General features: G+C 45.4%; 1 protein-coding gene across 5 annotated transcripts in view; it reads left to right on the top strand.

Moving 5' to 3' along the window:
* MOB3B (MOB kinase activator 3B) overlaps nt 1-8,426 on the top strand; it is a 179,537-nt gene extending 171,111 nt beyond the window's left edge. For all 5 annotated transcript variants that reach the window (XM_081151497.1, XM_081151495.1, XM_081151498.1 and 2 more), the window contains one exon: nt 7,034-8,426. In XM_081151497.1, coding sequence (XP_081007623.1) covers nt 7,034-7,063 — 30 coding nt within the window. In that variant the 3' untranslated portion in view covers nt 7,064-8,426. The remainder of the gene's footprint in view (nt 1-7,033) is intronic.
* The last annotated feature ends 9,983 nt before the right edge of the window (nt 8,427-18,409 follow it).

Raw genomic sequence — 18,409 nt, 5'->3', positions numbered from 1 at the left:
GCCCCATGGCTAAAGTTGCCTTGAGCTCAAAACAATCCACACACCATGGAGGCACGTCTTGGGGTGGCTCGTCCTGAGGGTTCCAAAGGGACTTGCTTTTGCTATCAGTGAGTTAGAACTAACCAGATACCTGCTTGGCCTCCAGCGTGGAGCATGGCCTCAGGGAAAGGGGCAGCGACATCACCAGCACAGGTGTCTGGAATGGAGGAGGGAAGGGGGAAGACTCTTGAGAGAAATCGAATTTTCTATTTTAACTTTTTTTATATCTTTATTGATTTCAGAGAGAGGCAAGGAGAGGGAGAGAGAGAGACAGAAACATCAATGATGAGAGAGTCATTGATCGAGCTCACAACCCGGGCATGTGCCCTGACCGGGAATCCAACCCTGATCGCCTGGATCCTAGGTCGACGCTCAACTGCTGAGCCACGCCCGGCTGGGCGAAATCGAATTTTCAAGATGGTCAACATGTTCAATCCATAGGATTTTAGGGAAGGAAAAAAAGTAGCCAATAACAAAAGAAACAAATGGAGGACACAGATACAAAGGTTGTTTTTAAAGTCTCTTAAGAAATGGAGCACCACCCAGAAAGCCCTCTTTCTGACCTGGCCACACACAACGCACACACAAACACACGCGCGCACGCACACCCGGGCCTCCCTTTGCTGTTGGGAATGAAAGTTTTCCCATTAGAGGGCTTTGGTGTTACCCGCACCCCTCCGCAGCCCAACCTGAAATGCCCCTGTGCTCCACGCTGCCTGTCAAAGGGACCTTCCCAAGTGGGCCCCTGTCTGAGCAGAGAGCGGCTGGCTCAGGCGCGGCCTCGCCACGCTCCAGCGGCGGTGGGGCTGGGGGAGCAGCGGGGCCGCGCTGTGATGCTGGTGGCCGGCAAGGAAGCACTTTGTAAAGAGAGCACCACCCCCGGCTGCCTTTTCTGGTGGACTCACCTTTTTCTTGTCTTTTTAGCAACCATTACCTTAACATATTGCCTTTAACCTTGGGCCAGATGGACCCTCATGGTGTGTCCTTCAGACTACCCCGTTTTAAGCCGTTGGCTTTCTCCTGGTGGCCACTGGGGGAAGGTTCCATTTACGTAAAAGTCACCTTCGCAATTCAGCAGGGCTCCTGACCACACCACTGCACCTTCCAAAGCCCCTCCGTCGTTTCTTCATTTCCAATATTTCTTCCTCTCCTTGTCTCCTTGTTCCTCAGAATTAACAGAAAGGTGGTGAATTAAAAAATGAAAAAAACAGACGAATGGGCTGTAAAATAATGCTGGAGCCCCATGAGTCCTACTATGTGCTAACACACTAGGGAAACAAACGGCCTCCCTCCCTTTTTCTTTCATTCCTCCCCGCGGTGGAGTAATGAAAACAGTATGTTTTTTGTTGGTTTTTGTTCTCGAGTCAGCGAAATGTGGGTGCTAACCCGAGTTCTTTCCCTTGCTAGCATGGGCAGTTGGGCAAGTTCCTTCAGTTCTCTGAGCCTCCACATTTTTATCTGTAACTCAGGAAAAGCAACACGTAGCTCACAGAGTTTTGAAGAAGTACACAAAATAGACATTAGTGCCTCCACCACAGTAGGTCCTCAGTGGTGGAATATTTCCCTCCACCTCTCATTTGACTGGATCTAGAGACCTAATTGCTCTCTGTTGGATTTTAATCTAATTAGCAGATATTTCTAAGCACCTGGTATGTGCCAGATCTTTTGCACCAGAGTCCAAACAAGATGTGGTTCATCTCCAGAGCAACCTCGCGCTGGACCCAAGAAGTTACAGACTATCGCAGGGGAGCCTGGAGAGGGAGAGGAAGGCCTAATACCTCTTGGGGGTGAGGTGGGGAGGTAGGAGGGGCTATCCCTGAGGAGGCAGCACTGAGGCCTCGAAGGACAGGACATTGGCATTGGGAGAAAGGTGTGGGAAGGCGGGAGCAAACTCATGCATATGTATGGGAATTGCTGTGAGCTTAACAGGAGGGAGGAGTTGGGGAGGGTTGGGACATGAGGCTGCGGAACTGAGAAGAGGCCAGGTCGAGAAGAGCACTGTGTGCTAAGCTTGGGACTCAGTTTGAAAACCGTGGGGAGCCATGGAAGGAAATTAGGCTAAGGAGAGCCCTTCATGCGAGAAGGCTTTTACCTGAAGCTCACTGAGCCAACTCTAAGGAAGATTATTGACACTATTGCTTCTCTCAAATCAACGCGAAGTGTGGCGTTCAAGGCCAGGAGTCTTAGCTGCCATTAATTAGTTGTGCCACCTCGGCAAGTCACAGGCTCTCATGGTCTGATTTTTCACATCTCTGAGGTGTAGATATTGGACTAGATCATATCCGAGTGTCTTCCATCTTTAACAGCGTCTGTGATTCCATAATTTTATCATTGTTTTTGGAGCTTATTTTATCATTTCTAATGTTAACTTGTTAAAATTGCTATACTAGCACGATGACTGACACCCAGTAGACATCAATTATTTTTCTTTATTTCACGTAAAAACTAGGTTACTAAAGTGTGTGATAGTATAGTGCAGTGACTTTCAACCAGTGTGCCACAAGGATTTTTAAAGCCTGCAATACCTGACAGTGTAGTCAGGGGCACTGACCTCTTTTCCCTTAGATTGTCAAATTTAAAAAATGACAACAACCAGCACAACATTAACCTTCTGGTGTAAATGAATCAAAATTGTACTTTTTTTTTTTTTTTGTCAGATCGGCAAAAAAATATAACATTTTTTGGTGAGCTGCAGAATTTTAGTAATTAGTTTCTGTGTGCCATGAGACAGAAAAGGTTGAAAATCGCTGGTCTAGTATAATAAACTGAGAGTCATTTGGTTACTTTGTAGTCTTGGCTGGGTCAGAAATTATATTTGTGTGACTTAGAATAAGTTATTTTACTTTTCTGGACCACTTATTCCCTGCCCTCCAATACCGGGTCTAAAAATGGGTGAACTCAGAGACTAGAGTAAGATTTGACTCTTAAAGTTCTTGCAAGTTTGTTCTACTTCTTGGGATGACTAGAAACTATCTCCATTTCAAAAGTGTTTAAATCAGAACAGAAGAGATTGAGTGTCTTATACAAAAGATATGCTGATTTCATCTACAACACCATTCCCCACAAAAACTAAGCAAAAATCACTTTAACTTCATTTTTAAAACTAAATATTATTTCAACTTAGAGATTCGGTCTACTTCTCCTTTTCTGTTTTATTTTCTAGCTTATTTCCTAGAAAAAATTACTTGTGCATTAAAGATCCAAAAAACATGCAAAGGGGCAAAAATCAGAAATAGAATATAATTTCATTCACCCAATGATAAACTCATCATGTTACACTCATATTTTGTTGGTACTTTTCCCCAAAATAATTGGATCAAATCATATATGTACACATATATACTGTTATGTGACTTGACCAAAATATCTCTCATCAAACACTAATATACAACAAGGTTTTAAGGGTCTTCTCGGCTTTAGGCAGAAGTGGAGTGAATGGTGCAGTCCAGCGCTGCTAGACAGTGATGTGATGGGAGGGAGTGAACAATGATGGGAACCCAGGAAGGGAGCCAGTGAAGCCTTTCCGGGAGCTGACAGTTGGATCATGAAAGATGTCTAATTTGCCAGGCATAGGCGAGCAAAAAGCATTTCCCAGGACAAACGGCCTATGAGAAACTACTAAAAACCCTGATAGGCCATGGCCTGCTGGAGGCCAGAGAGGACCCCAGTTTGCCTGGTGGGTGTGGTGAGTGGGTGGGGGTCCACTCAACAGGAGGCGAAGGGTGGGAGGAGGCCCCGGTTATAAAGAGCTTTGTTTGCCAGGTGGTGGAGTATGGAGTCCATCCTACTGATAGTGGGGAACCAGGGACTTTATAGAATCAATTAGTGCCTTACATGGAAGTAAGTGTCACTGAACGAAGACAATGGAAACCCGGATGTACTCTTTTTGTTTTAATATATAATTTATTTTATTAATATTGAGGGGGGGGGCGAGAGAGAGGAACATCCATTTGTTGTCCCACTTATTTATGCATTTATTAGTTGATTCTTGTACACGCCCTGACTGGGGATCGAACTCACAACCTTGGCATATGGGGACAACGCTCTAACCAACTGAGCTACCCGGCCAGGGCCTTACTCTTAAGGGTAGATTTTTTATTTTTATTTTTAAATCTGGTGCTTTAAAAAATCTTCATATACAAGCCAAATACAGCCCTTATGAGCATTTCTCAGGAAATCCTCAGAACCCCTGCAGAAGCCTTTTAAGCACTGATGGGAGTTCTTCAGCGGCAGGCCCTAATCCCTACCGCATTCTGACGACTCCTGCAGCGGCTACTGCGTCCTCAGAGCGCAGCCTGGGTAGAAGTTGTTTAGGCCGCTGTCCTCCGTCGGAAGGAGTGTGTTCGGCCCTGCAGTGGGGCTTTGAAGAAGAGGAAAGCTATGGATCCCCGTATTGGCCTCTTTGGGGTTTCATGGTTTTTCCCACACTAACAGCTGTTTCTTAACCAGCTCATTTGCGCCACCCAGTGGGAAAGTGCTAGAAGAAAAAAGGAGCATCCAACCGAGCCTGCCTTCCTCCAGTTTCTGATCTGCTGTTTCAACCATTCTTTCCCCGCATGAATGTTAGGAGACATCCTGGTGAACAGTTTCTCCCCTGCATTTTGAGGCTGCATGGTGTGATGGGGAAGCACTGGTCTCTCAAACGGTTCCCTCTTCTTTCTTTTTTGTATTCATACTTCTAGTGTCTACAGCCTTTTAGTGACATCATTGTTTTAGTATTTACCATTGCACCTGTAATTCAAAATGGTATTAATCTGGGTGATGAAAAACATCTCTTTGGCATTTTGAAAATTCAGGAATGACTGCGACCATCTGTGATTAATACACGTAAAAGTCAGTATTGTCATTATCATCTGAATGCATCTTCATGAGAACGTCTCAGACGCTTTAACGGCATTCATGCGGTGGACTGCAGAAAGCCGGCCTTTGCACTCAGGCCGGAGCTTGAATCCCACCCCTGCCACTTCCTGTGTGACTCTGAGCCTGTTTCCTCCTCAGTCCAGTGGGGATGGCAGTCTTACCTCACAGGGTTAGGGAAAGGGCTTCATGATGCGATACCTGCAGAGCAGTGCCAGGCACAGACTGAGGGACAGCAGACTTTGTTTGAAGGAAGCAACTGTTACTGTTTAGTCTCTGTAGCTACCTATTCGCAGGAGCCAACACCTCTGCTCTGAGTCCCGGATTCCTCTCCTGTCAAACAGGGTCTTAGTTCCTCCTCTCAGAGTTGTACAGATGCAAGGACAAAACACCCCCCACCCCAGCACCTGCACCTCATGGGTGCTTAACAAATGCTAGCTCCTTTCTTTCTAAAAGCAATTGACCCACTGCAAATAATTACAGAATTAGTGATAAAGCCAAAATTGTGTTCATTCCATGAACCCCCTCACTCTGTCTCTTGCTCCCTCAAACACACACACACACACATACACACTTTGCATTCCCACTTTATTTTTCCCACCTCTATCATCAAAAGTGAACCAAAAACATAAGAGCCTTTGGCAGCTTTAAAAAGGAGCAGAAAATTCACTTCAAGATTGTCATCATTTATTTTCATTCCTCACTGTAGCTCCTTGCGAACAGCAACCCCGTCTCCCAGTCACCTGCAACATAGTACAAGGAAATAAGCCTAAGTAGATGCTCATTTAATTTTTCAATTTATGTATCCGTTTGTACCTGCCTGTATTTGATAATATTCTAGGGGTGCAAAAGCGCCTAAATTCTTCCATGTATGTTCTGTTGTTTCTCTAACCAACACGTTGGTATGTTTCCTAACAGTCTCGGAGCACCTGGGCACTCCCGCGCTCAAGCTCCTTTCACTCAGATGTTTCCTATTTTATAGGCTGGGGTGATCCCAGGTCAGTGTGGAAGAGATATAGCAGCTGGCATCAGTTCTGCAGCAGGTGGGACTTGGACACAGCTCATTCATCTAATGGAAATGACATTAAACGTGTCCTCCTGAATGCTGCACGGTGCAGGGCTCATTCCAGGCTGCTTTCCAGGCAGTTCTTGATGGGAGAGAGGAGCCGCTACTGTGCCAGGCACTGTGGAAGGCTGAGGGGCACATGGTGAAAGCACGCGTAGTGAGTGAATGAGTGTTTCTTTTTCCTGACACTTAGTAGCTCACAGTGGAGAAGGGCTGACAGACGCGGGCACGACCCATGCACACACAGAGTACATGCCAGCTCATCACATGCAAGACTCCAGATGAGCACGAGTGGAGGGAATGGCTAACTTCACAGTGGGTTGGGTGGGAGTGTTGGAAGGTGCACCAGGCAGGTGAAATTTCTCTTGCCCGATTGGGAAAAGGAACGGCAATTAGCCAAGGAAAGAAGGCAGGATGTGGTAGGAGCAGGCCACAGGTCAGAGTCTCAGCCGGTGCAGAGGCCCAGAGAAAGAGAATGGGCAGCACAAGAGCCAGGCAGGTGGTAGGCGGGTGAAAGGCAAGGTGGTTGGTTCCATGTCAGACCCATTGGTAGATTCATTTCCATTAAGAAATGTCTTCCCTCCTGCTTTTCTTGACTTACACCAACTTAGACTGTCCTTCATTTTGTATCTTTGATGGAAACTTAGGTAAAGAGAAATTAATTATTCCTTAAGAAACACAGCAGTCTAAATCCAATGATCCTGTCCACCTGTAAGTGGTAGTTGGTTTCCGTTGGAGAGCCAACTGGGAGTGGTGGGGCCTGGGGTAAACTGGAGAGCATGTTCTGCATCTGAAGAGGACAGCCATTTAACTCCAGCTGCCCAGTGGCTGCAGATCTTGTAATATTTCAGAAAAAGCAAGGAACCTGGATTTCCAGCAAGTTAGCCATGTTTTTAAGCATGCTTTGATTTATAAAAACCAAAAACCAAGCAGAAGACATTTGCAAGCGAAGCCTTATTCGTGGGCCACACTTACAATGTCTTGTTCAAAGGCTGCAGAGGTCAAAACCTTCAACAAGGAATTGCTCTGCTTTTGGTTTCCCCTAACCATTCTTCTCCCCCTGCTTTCCAGAAAGAGATGACCAGCAGGATGTGTCACTAATGCCCCACCTGACCCTTCGGAAGACAGAGGAGAGCCGTTTGCTCCTGGAGTCCAGGTGGGAGATCTCCCCGGCTGAGAAAGGCAAGGACTTCCAGGAGCAGGCGAGGTGGAGACCAGGGGCGATGGTCCCCCTCCCTTCCTGTGTCTGAACCCTGAGCGCTGCTAGCCACGACCTGTGGGCAACCACGGGGTGCAAGAAGGACCGCCCCTCACCCCCCTGGGTCTGGAGAAAGCGTTCCTAAGCCGGTGGCAATTCTGCCTGGGACCTGCGTGCGCCCCAGCGGCCCTGGGATTCAGGGTGTGAGACTGAGAGACTGTACTTTCCACCTCGCCGGCCGACTTTTCTGTACGTGTTTTCTAAGTACCGAGCGCATCTGGAACTCTGGATGACCTGCAAGTTTTTCTAAAACAAGCCTTCCTTTCGGGTCCCTGAAAACTCCCGCCCTGCTCCCGTGGCCTAACTTCCCGCAGAGCCGGAGAGACCCGAGGCCTCACCTCCAGCGGCCACACCACGTCCAATCGGCAGTTTTATCAGGGACACTGCACGGGGTGGCTCGTCTCTGCCCCCAACAGGGTCTGCACACTGGGTGGACACTGGTTTCTAGCCAAAGGCTAATGAGTGACCAGTTCGCCCTGAACTGAATGTGTTTTTGTAACCCCGCTGTTCCTTGTTTCTTCCATTCAAGATATTTTGTCCTGTTTCCCAGAAGAGAGAAATGGAAGGAAGTTTATAAATGACCAAGGATGGTCAGCCGAAGCCCTGAGCCAGATCAGTGCATTGTTTGTTCTTCCTTCAGGGTAGGGAGCCCTGGCGGTCTCTGCATAATACTAAACCTGCAGTAAAAAAAACAACCCACAAAAGTACAACCGGTTATTGGTGCGTGTAGCTCAGGCTCCCGGAGCACTGACCTGGAACCTTCCCAGCTGGCCCTCGGAGCTCCTGAGTCCAGCCAATGTTTCCTCCCCCTTCCTCCACGCTCTCCCCCCTCTGCCTTGCTACATGATGGCATGAAATTAATTTCTGCCCCAGGGATGGCACCACGGTTGCCAAGGGCATCGTGGAGCTGGCACTAGCCTCCTCCTTCCCCCCTTCCCAGGTTTTCCTTTCCAGCAGACAGGGTAGCACGTTCTGTGCTGCTTCCCGCCTGAAGAAACCCAGGCGAGTCTCGCCTGAAGAAATGTTGCCTTCTCTGATTCATTCACTCACCACCCGGGGTGACCCGAGAGCCTGTGACTAGGTGGTGATCGTGCTTCCACTGAGCATTTAAGTATGACAAAATAGCGGTTGGTGGAGGGAAGTAGATTAAGAATGTATTAGTGCATTTATTGTAATACCGATTAAAGACTAACTAAACAACCCTGATTTCGTTGCATTGTATGTAATGTGTTAAAGCCATCTGTGGCTGCCACCAGAGCCTAAAAGCATGAAATCTTGCTTTGTCCAAATAAGAAAGGGCTGGCTGGCGGGCACAGTGGGTTCTGCGCTGACCCCCCCGGCCGGCCAGCCCTTGCTTTGCCTGGCGTCCACGCTCTCTCGTGGAATCCCGATGCTGCTACCTCTCTCAATGTTGTGCTCTGGTCAACAAAATCACTGCCCTCCCCCCTGTTTATTTTTGAGAGGACAAGATAGGCAAAGATGTTTTAGCATCATTTTTGGCTGAAAGAATATCTGACAGCCCTAAGGGTACAGAGAAATAAGAGCCCCTGCCCTGCAATGCGCAGGAAGTCCCACGGATGCCGCACTGGGCAGAGAATGAAGGCACTGAGCCCGGGCCCTTGGGGCAGCTCGAAGCCCCGAACCGTGGAAAACCACAGGAGCTTTGCGTTAGAAATGGACTACGTTCCTGCATTTCAGTCACATAGGATGCTGGCCTCTGAAGACATTTGTTATTAATTCTTTCTAAGGTTATTGCTATTCCCTGTTTGTGCATATGAAATTTCCATTTAATTTAAAAATCCAAATATTTTTTTCAACTCCTTGGAACAGATTCCTCCTTGTTATATTGCTAATTGCACTAATCAACTCCTCTGGGGTAAGTTCTGGCACACGACTCTTATTTTTTAATTACAGAGTATTTTTATTCCCACAGAACCTTGTTTGGCAAATTCTAAAGAAAATCATTACAGGAGGTTTTTGGTTTTTTTAATCTCTTTGGCCCAACCACATCACAAGTACATCCCAATGTAAATGGAGGACCTGAGCTCCAGCAGCCCCTCAGGCACCTCTGGTTCTGGGTCTGAGACTGACACCTGGCTTCTTCCTCTGAACCTGGCTGGCTGTCCTTCATCTGCCACTATTTTTTTAGTTGAATTATACATGTAGCCACTACTATTTCTTTTTGAGAAATTTCAAAAAGGAAAGATTATAATGAACATCCATATACCCTTCACTCACACGCATCAATTGTTAACGTTTTTTTAATTGTTAACATTTCCGTATTTTCTTTCTCTCTCTGTAAATACATTCTTACTGATGAGCCATGTCAAAATAAGTTGCAGACGTCATAAAACTTTAAAATACTTTGTCAGTTGTCCCAAAAATGTTTATAGATTTTGTTTTAAATCCAGGATCCAATTAAGAATCACGTATTGTGTTTAGTTGCCATTACCTTTAGTAAATGGATTAGAGTTCTCGGTGTGTGTGTGTGTGTGTGTGTGTTGTGTGTGTTGTGTGTCCCTCATGACACTCATTAAAAAGTTCAGGCTGGTTTGTTTGTAGACTGTCCCACAATCTGAAATTTTTTTCTGATTCCTTATTATTAGATTCAGGTTAAACATTTTTTAGCAAGAATACTATATAAGTGATGTTGCTTCTTCCCTATTGCATTACATCAGGAAGCATATAATGTCTAGTTGTCCCTTTTATGATGTTAAGCTTGATCTGTGGTTCAGGTGTCATCTGCTGGATCCCTTCATTATAATGGTCCGTAATTCATTATAAAGCTCTGAAACTCAGTACACATGCATTTTATAGAGTGTGAGACTGTGCGTATGTACATTCCTTTCTTACTGTTCTCGGAGAGGAACAGGATCTCCCAAAGATTGCCACCACTGCAGTTAGAAGATAGAGCAAAGGCAAAGAATTCATCTCTTCATTTAACAGAAGTAAAGGGAAGCCAGAAGGTTCCCTGTGCAGGCAATACATGAGGATGCTGGCCGTGTGGGCCCTGTAGCCAGAGTTGAAATATATGTAACTTCTTTTTTCTCCCATCCTCAGTGACCTCCCATTCAGACCCATGTTTATTTTAGAGAGCATGCATTTTCACTGAAGAACATGCATTTTGTGACCAAAAGCATAACCCTTGATTGGTGTGGGGTAGATATTACAAGGGGCCATGGCCCTCTAAGGGGACAAAGTACATACACAGTGATGAAATATATATGTGGTGTTAAAATTTCATGGGGTGGGGGTGATGTGTAATAAAATGTCTAAAAACGCTCCTTAGGAGGGTAACAATGAAAAGGAAATAGGCTGAGAAATACTCACCCAAAGTCCATTTCTACTTCCAAGGTGGTTACTTTTCTCTTCCCCGGGTGTTTTCTCATTTCTGAGGGCCAGGATGAATGGAAGCAATTTTGAGAGATTCCTTTTCTTTCTTTTTTTAAAATATGTCTTTATTGATTTATTTCAGAGAGAGGAAGGGAGAGGGAGAGAGAGAAACGTCAATGATGAGAGAGTCATTGATCAGCTGCCTCCTGCACGCCCCCGACTGGTGATCGAGCCCGCAACCTGGGCATGTGCCCTGACCGGGAATGGAACCCTGATCTCCTGGATCCTAGGTCGATGCTCAGCCACTGAGCCATGCCGGCTGGGCGGGAGATTTCTTAATCCCTTCCTTCTACCCTCCCAAACCATACCAGTGACATTGCAGGTGGAAACTGACTGTACTCTCAGAGTTCTTCAAGCATAGAAGTCCTACAGTTCCCTTTAGTATAACCCACCAAGCACTTGACAGCATCTCAAATTCTTCCATTCAACTTGAACCAAACGATTATCTTTGCATTTCCACTCACCGTTTTAGAGTCTCACATTAATAAAGATCCAAAGACTATATACAGTAAGTACAAACATAGTAAATCACAGCTTTATTTGCATACCCATTACATATTTGAAGACTGTTACCAGTTGCCCTTCAGCCCTTTTTTCCCATTGACAAACTTCTCTTGGAGGTCTCGTTGCCCCCTTGCTAACAGTTCTGCGGGCCAGCGTGGAACCTTCCCAAAGCTCCCCATGTCACCGTGCATTAGGATGGAACCGGCAGTGAACCTGTACGAAATTATTGCGTGTTTTCTACTAGCTCTATTGTGCTAAATCCTGACTTGACTTTTATACATTTATAAATTTTCTATTTTATTTGCCCACACTAAATTCTTATCTATATTATATTCAACCGTTTTGATTTATCTTCTTGACTTTCCTTCCTTCGTACTTTTAACATCTCTCATAAGATTACAGTGTTTTGTCTGTTTGAAACACCTCTTTAACAGGCAAAACACTGAGGGTCTTGGATAGAGTTCTCATCGTCTTGTGGTGATTTATGCCAGCCCGTCATTCTGGTCCTGGAGGGAAGCCCAGCCCTTCCTGGGCTCTCTCACCTTGCATCACACCCATGCCCCTTGGGCAACACACTGTGAGAAACGAAACACTAGGAAAAGCATGGCCGTTTCTCTGAGAGGTGTGTGCAAAGGAGCCAGATGTGTCACTTGGATAATACTGTTGTCATTTTTAAAAAAAAATATGTTTTTATTGATTTTAGAGAAGAAGGGAGAGGGAGAGAGAGAGAAACATCGATTGGCTGCCTCCTGCACGCCTCCTGCTGGGGATCAAGCCCACAACCCGGGCCTGTGCCCTGACCTGGAATCGAACTGTGACCTCCTGGTTCATAGGTCAACGCTCAACCACTGAGCCACATCAGCCAGGCAGTACTGTTGTTACTCGTTCTTGGATCATTTTGGTCCTTGATCAGGTAGGTGATTCTCTCTTAGAATTAGCCAAACAAAGTGGGTTTTGGAAAGATTTTTTTCCTGCTTTAAAAAATATATCAACAAAAAAACCTTTACAACATGATGTTTCTTTCTGGGCAGGTATTAATTCTGGGTAAGAGGTTTCAATGAGTAAATAAGAATTTTTGTAACTTTTAGAGGGAAGAATCCAGTTCTAGCCCAATGATTAAGCTGTTTTGCTAGCTTTTGGTGTTCTAATTTCTAAGTTTTCCAGTATCTTTTCTAACTGCATCAGAAAAATATGATTACCTTATTTTTAGTTCCATTTGTGATTAAATTAAGGGTTTGACTATAAGAACATACACAATTAAATCCATTAGAAAAGCAAGATAAAGCTAACGAACCTCTATGGAATCAGTTCTGTGTGAGCTTAGGAATCCTAAGGTCACAAATAAAGGACACGTAACCATCATCTATTCTGTCTTTTTCTATGTGTGTGCTTATTTATTTCTTCATGTTGCAGTGGTCCTGGAACAGCAAAAATTGATACTAACATAAGAAACTTACTTCCCTTAGAAGTTAAGCTGGTCATTATCTGTCCAGTCTTTCAATCATCCCAAATTCTCAGCTCTGCATCTAAGAAAACTTCATTGTCACATTGACCATGATAAAGAAATGTCGTTGAAAAGCAATGGTAGAGTCATGTACCATAACAGTAATATATTTTCTCTGGCTTGTCTTCATTGTGAAGTGGATTTTAGGAGAATACATTATTTTAACTGAAACTTGTCATTATTTTAATGCAGTATTCATCATCTGAGTTCTCATGATGACAAAAACCAAGCAAAAATCCCCAGGACTTAATGAATTAATAACTAAATGAGGAAATTCAATTCCATCTAGCTAAACTTTTATTGAGTTTATAACTGTATTACTGCATACTCAATTAAGATGGACATCTGCTCCAAAGGAAATCATGTCGTACGACTGAGACATGACCTCACATATTATCAAATCAGCAAAGGGTAAGAGTCTAAACATTTTCAAGAAATATATAGAACCTAGAGGGAAAGGGCAGCAACAGAATCCTATGTTCATTAACTCAGAAACAATACCACGGATAGCTATTCTCCATGACTGCCTACGTATGTCTCTACAACGATGTATTTGGGATTGCTACAAACTACATGCTGACTGACACCCACAAGAGGCAGCACTGTTTAGAAAATTCATGGATTGTGACTTACTTATTTGTTTAAAGGCTAATTATTTCACATCGGGCTTGTCTCAATCAGAAGTATAATCGCATGGAGGTACAGCAGGGACATTTGGCCCACATGAATCTGTGGTTAAGGGAAAACCTTGGGAAAGATGCTGAGGCTTTTTTTTTTTTTTTTTTCTTATAAAATCCTCACCCAAGGATATTTTTTCCATTGCTTTTTTTGAGAGAGCAGGAGGAATGGGTGGGGAAGGGAGGGAGGGGGAGAGAGAGAAACGATGTGAGAGAGACACATTGGTTGGTTGCCTCCTGCAGGCACCCCATGCCCTAACCCGACACCGAGGTGCCTGCCCTTGACTGGGAATGGAGCCTGCAACCCACCCCTGAGCGGGCTGGTGCTCTAACCACTGAGCATCACCAGCCAGGGCAATGCTGAGGCTTTTTAACATTGGCTGGAAATGAGGAACTGGGCTGCCCACCCCTGCCCTACCTGTGGATGAGAGCATAGGCCCTTCTCTGCTCAAAACTGCAGCGCTACTCTCTACACTCAGATCAAAAGCCTCAGCTTCCCTTTTATCCCTCCATTTCAGCCCCACCCCACCCCCAGCCTCCTTGCTGGCCTCACGCACACTAGCACACTCATGTTTATGGCCTTTGCATTGGCTGTTCCCCTGACTGGATGCTCTTCCCCCAGAGAGCCTCCTGGCTAACCCCTTTTCCTCAAAGTCTTTGCTAAAACATCACCTTCTCAACAAGGTCTCTGCTGATTGCACCTGCCCACAGACACACAATACCCCTTTCTCTGCTCAAATTTTCTTTTCCCCCCAGCATTTATATTATATAATTTATTTGTTTATTAGGCTTTTGTTTATTGTCTATCTCTTTCCACTAAAAATATAAACTCCATGGCATTGCAGATCTCTGTCTATTTTGTTTATTGATATATCCCAAGCATCTAGAAGAGAGTGCCTGGCACATACTAGATGCTCAATAAACCTTTGATGAATGAATGAATAGCAGACAGGTACCTAATTAAGGTCTGCTACTATAGAGTAATTAAAAGCAATATATAATAATGATAATATCAATTTCATGATACACCAAAAGCATACATTTATTGAGTGCATCTACAGATTAAGTACACTCTAAGCATTTCTCATGGATAATCTCATCTAATGCTCATGACAACCTCATGGGCTGGTTACCTATGTTTATCTCCATTTTATGGTCAATGTTAAATAATTTACTCAAGGTCACAAGCCAGAAAGTGATGGCGCTGGATTTAAGGCCACACAGGTGGGCTCAGAAGCCCACCCTCCTAACTGTGGGAATTGCCTTCACCCAGTAGACACTGGGCTTTCTTTCCATTCATTTCTGTTTCCGGGGACACGGGCTCCATGTGGTGTAGGAACCCAGCTTTCAGTTTCCTTTCTGGATATTTGTTAAAGTGCTTGCATTAGTGCTTCCATGATCCATGCATCTGAGATGCTTCTATGACCCGTCCGTCTGAGATCATAAAGTACAGCTGTGCCTCGGTTTTCGAATGTCTCCGTGGGCGAACATTTCGGGTTATGAATGCCGTAAACCCAGGAGCAAATGCTCCGCTTTTTGAACCCGCTTCAGAAGGGGAACATGCCCCGCGGCTTCCACTGAGGACAGGCTCCGAGACCTAGCTGTCGGCTGTGGATCCCTCGGTTTTCCAACGTTTCAGAGCTCGAACCGGCCTCCAGAACGGATCACATTCGAAAACCGAGGCACCACTCTATTTCTATACACAAGATGCGCATTTACAGGCACAAAGTGGACCCTGGGCCAGAAATTAGGTGGGACAGCGGGTCTAACAGGACACCAGGAGGTGAGCATGACCAGTGTTGAGGCTGTGAGGGGTGTGAGGGTGATGCTGGAGGCCACGGTGAGGCTCCTGAGCGGGAAGGAGACAGGGAGACGGTCTGAAAGTCCAGGGGGATTCACCCAGGGTGGCAGCGAGGTGTCCCCGTGAGCAACTCACAGAGTACACAAGAAAGTTTCAGGCCCCATTCTCTGCTGTGAAGTGCAAAGCAAAACATGCATGGTATTCATCCGTGTAAGCAAACAAGCAGACTCTTAAGAATTAATAAGCGGAAACACCCAAAGCAGAAGATCTTAGCTTTGACAATAAGGTTTGCAGAACCATCACAGTTACTTCTTTGCTAATTTTTCTCCGCTAAAGAAATGAACTGACATTAATTCTTCAACCATAATATAAAACACGTAGGTACATGAACAATTAAAAATATGCAACTGAGAGGCCAGAGCCATGTGCAGCTATGAAATCTCTTTATGCACATATTCCGTAAACTAAGTTTAGGAACGAACAGGAGTCACATTTTAAAAGCAGCGTCTGCCCCACACGCCTGACTTGTGCAGCCTCCTCTCGGGTCACAGGAGTTACGCAGACGGTCAGTGTCCTCCATTCCTGCTTCCCCTGAGAGGCCTGCAAGACGTCAGGATGTAAGGCCAGGCTGTGTCTTCAGGCGGGTGAGATAAATGTGATGGAGTGAGTGACTTTTACCCTCCCCTTCCTAGGGCCCTGTCGATTCCGTCCACGAAACGATGGAACTGCAGATCACAGAAGGAGGCAGCATTTGTTGAAAGAGGAACAGGTAGGAAGGTGTTGGGATTTCTAAATAGTAAGACCATTAGATGCAGCACCTATTGAACCATGGACGTTCAAGAAAATTCATTCCAAACGAAGCCCCATGTCACACCCCCAGGAACAGTGCTCAGCCCGTTCCCACCCTTAGCTCCTGAGGATGTGCAGGAGACAGAAGGTGTGGCTTTGCTACTGAGCACCGGCAGGGCATTGCCTGGACACTGAATTCAGCATAACTCTGCGAGCCTCTGGGTTGGAAATGAAAGAAACAGAAAACTGCAAGTCCAGAAAGGTCCTAAGAGCTGCACACTGGTTATTTCCATGCTGTCTGTTTTTATTCAGAAGGAAGATCGTGCTCCCCTTGGGCTCGTGATATCTCACTGGAATTTGCATTGTCTCTCCTGAGTGACTGCGGAAAGTCCCGGTGACTTGGATCCAGAAATGGGAAAGAAAGGTCCTGAAGGTCCTCACCCATTGCCAAGGGGGAGGAGGGGTGAACGAGGTCATTTCAAATGACCACCCTCCTCCACTGCTCCCGATTCCTGAGCCACCGTGTTGGGAAGGATCGAAGGGGAGCAGAGGGGGTGCCAGGTGCCCAAGGGGAAATTAGGAAGGCGGTTAAGGGGAAAGGATTGCCGGGGTTTTTATCTGCTGAGAATTTACTTTGTGCCAAGCACCATGCTTTCTTGGTATGTGACGTATATTCTCCCATCCCATTCTCATGGTGACGGTGACGGTGACTGTTTCGTAATCCGCTGCAAAGGTGGAGGCTGGGTGCCCGCCGTAAACTGGGGACGGGTGAGCACAGCCGAGAACCTTCCTGCTCTCCAGGGCTGGGCACTGTGCCAAGGGCTTTACTTGGGTTACCTGAATTTACCTTCACCACAATCTCATGCGGTAAATACATTTTTTATTATTCCCACTTCACAGATGAGGAAATTGAGGATTAGGCACCAGAGTCTTATTTGAGGTTGTGCGGCTGGCTTGTGGTGGAGCTGGGGTTTGAACCCAGGTATCTGTCTCCAGAGCCCCTGCTCTTAAGTACTGTGTTATGTCCCCTTTGACACACACACTCTATTTATTTAAAAAGTATCCCTCCTTTTAGACTGTCCACCTGCTGCCCTGGTAACAAATCTACTTTTCACCATGCAGATCATAACATCAGTTTCCCCGAAAGGCCCAAAGGAACCTTGGGAAGCAAGGGTGGGGAATACACAAGACGAAACACTCCCTTCCCAGGGCGGAAAGGGCAAGTGGTGAAAATGCCGCTGAAAGCTAAGATCCCACACTGATGGACCGAAGGGGAGGGAACCTGGGGCTCCCTGCCCCTGTGCAGACGCTGCTCACCAGGCCACCGCCTGGGGACACAGACTGAGCAGCAGCCCAGGCTCTGCCCCTTGGGACAGCAGCCATAGGTACAGGGGAGCTCTTACACCTTTGATTCAGTGGGACTCACACCTTCCAATTGTCCAATAAAACAGTTTCGTTCCCAACCAGACCTCGTCTTCCAAGGAAGACTGGTGCAGCAACCCCCCTTATCCATGGGGGATATGTCCCAAGACCCCCAGTGGATGCCTGAAATCACAAACAGTACCAAACCCTATATATAAACTGTGGTTTTCCTATACATAATACGTATAATAAAATTTAATTTATAAATTGGGCACAGTAAGCGATTAATAATAACTAATAATAAAATAGAACAATTATAACAATATACTGCAGAAAGTTATGTGAATGACTTTGGGGCCATTATTAAGTAAAATAAGGGTTACTTGAACACAAGCACTACAATACGGAGACAGTCAATCTGATAACTGAGAAGGCTACTAAGTGACTAACAGGCAGGTGGATACACGTATAATTTAACATTATAATCTACACATTCTCATAAACTTAATTTTAATATCTGTCTAACATCCAATTCAGTGAATATTCATGACATTTTTGGTCAATTACCCTATTATTTGTTATTTACGTGGTTTAAATTTTTCTCTTTATAAACAATGAAGTAATGAACATATTTTTGACTAATTTTTTGTTTTTTTTTAGCATTCATGATTATTTCATTAAGATAATTTCCCAGAAGTGGAATTTCTACCTTAGAGCACAGGGTCATTTTTGAGGCTTTGATAATTATTTTTCTATACTCATCTTGGATTCTTCCTGCCCCAGACCTAGAGCCAGCCATTTCTCCAAGAATTTCTGACTCCTTTAGGTTGTTTTTTTTTAAATATATCTTTATTGATTTCAGAGAGAAAGGGAGAGAGACAGAAACATCAATGATGAGAGAGTCATTGATTGGCTGCAGCCCGCAACCCGGGCATGTGTCCTGACCAGGAATTGAACCCCGATCTCCTGGATCCTCGGTCGACGCTCAACCGCTGAGCCATGCCCGGCTGGGCTGATTCCTTTAGTTGAGGGTACATCCACATGCCTAGGTCAGGGGACTAGCCATGTTCATTGAATTGGAATGTCACTGTCGTGATATCCTCTCAGTGGACAGAGATAGGGAGTTATTGTATGCATGAGTGCATATGTGTATGTAATA

This window comes from Miniopterus schreibersii (genome assembly GCF_964146895.1).
Source record: "Miniopterus schreibersii genome assembly, chromosome: 11".
Classification (NCBI taxonomy): domain Eukaryota; kingdom Metazoa; phylum Chordata; class Mammalia; order Chiroptera; family Miniopteridae; genus Miniopterus; species Miniopterus schreibersii.
This window is presented reverse-complemented; position numbering and strand designations above follow the sequence as displayed.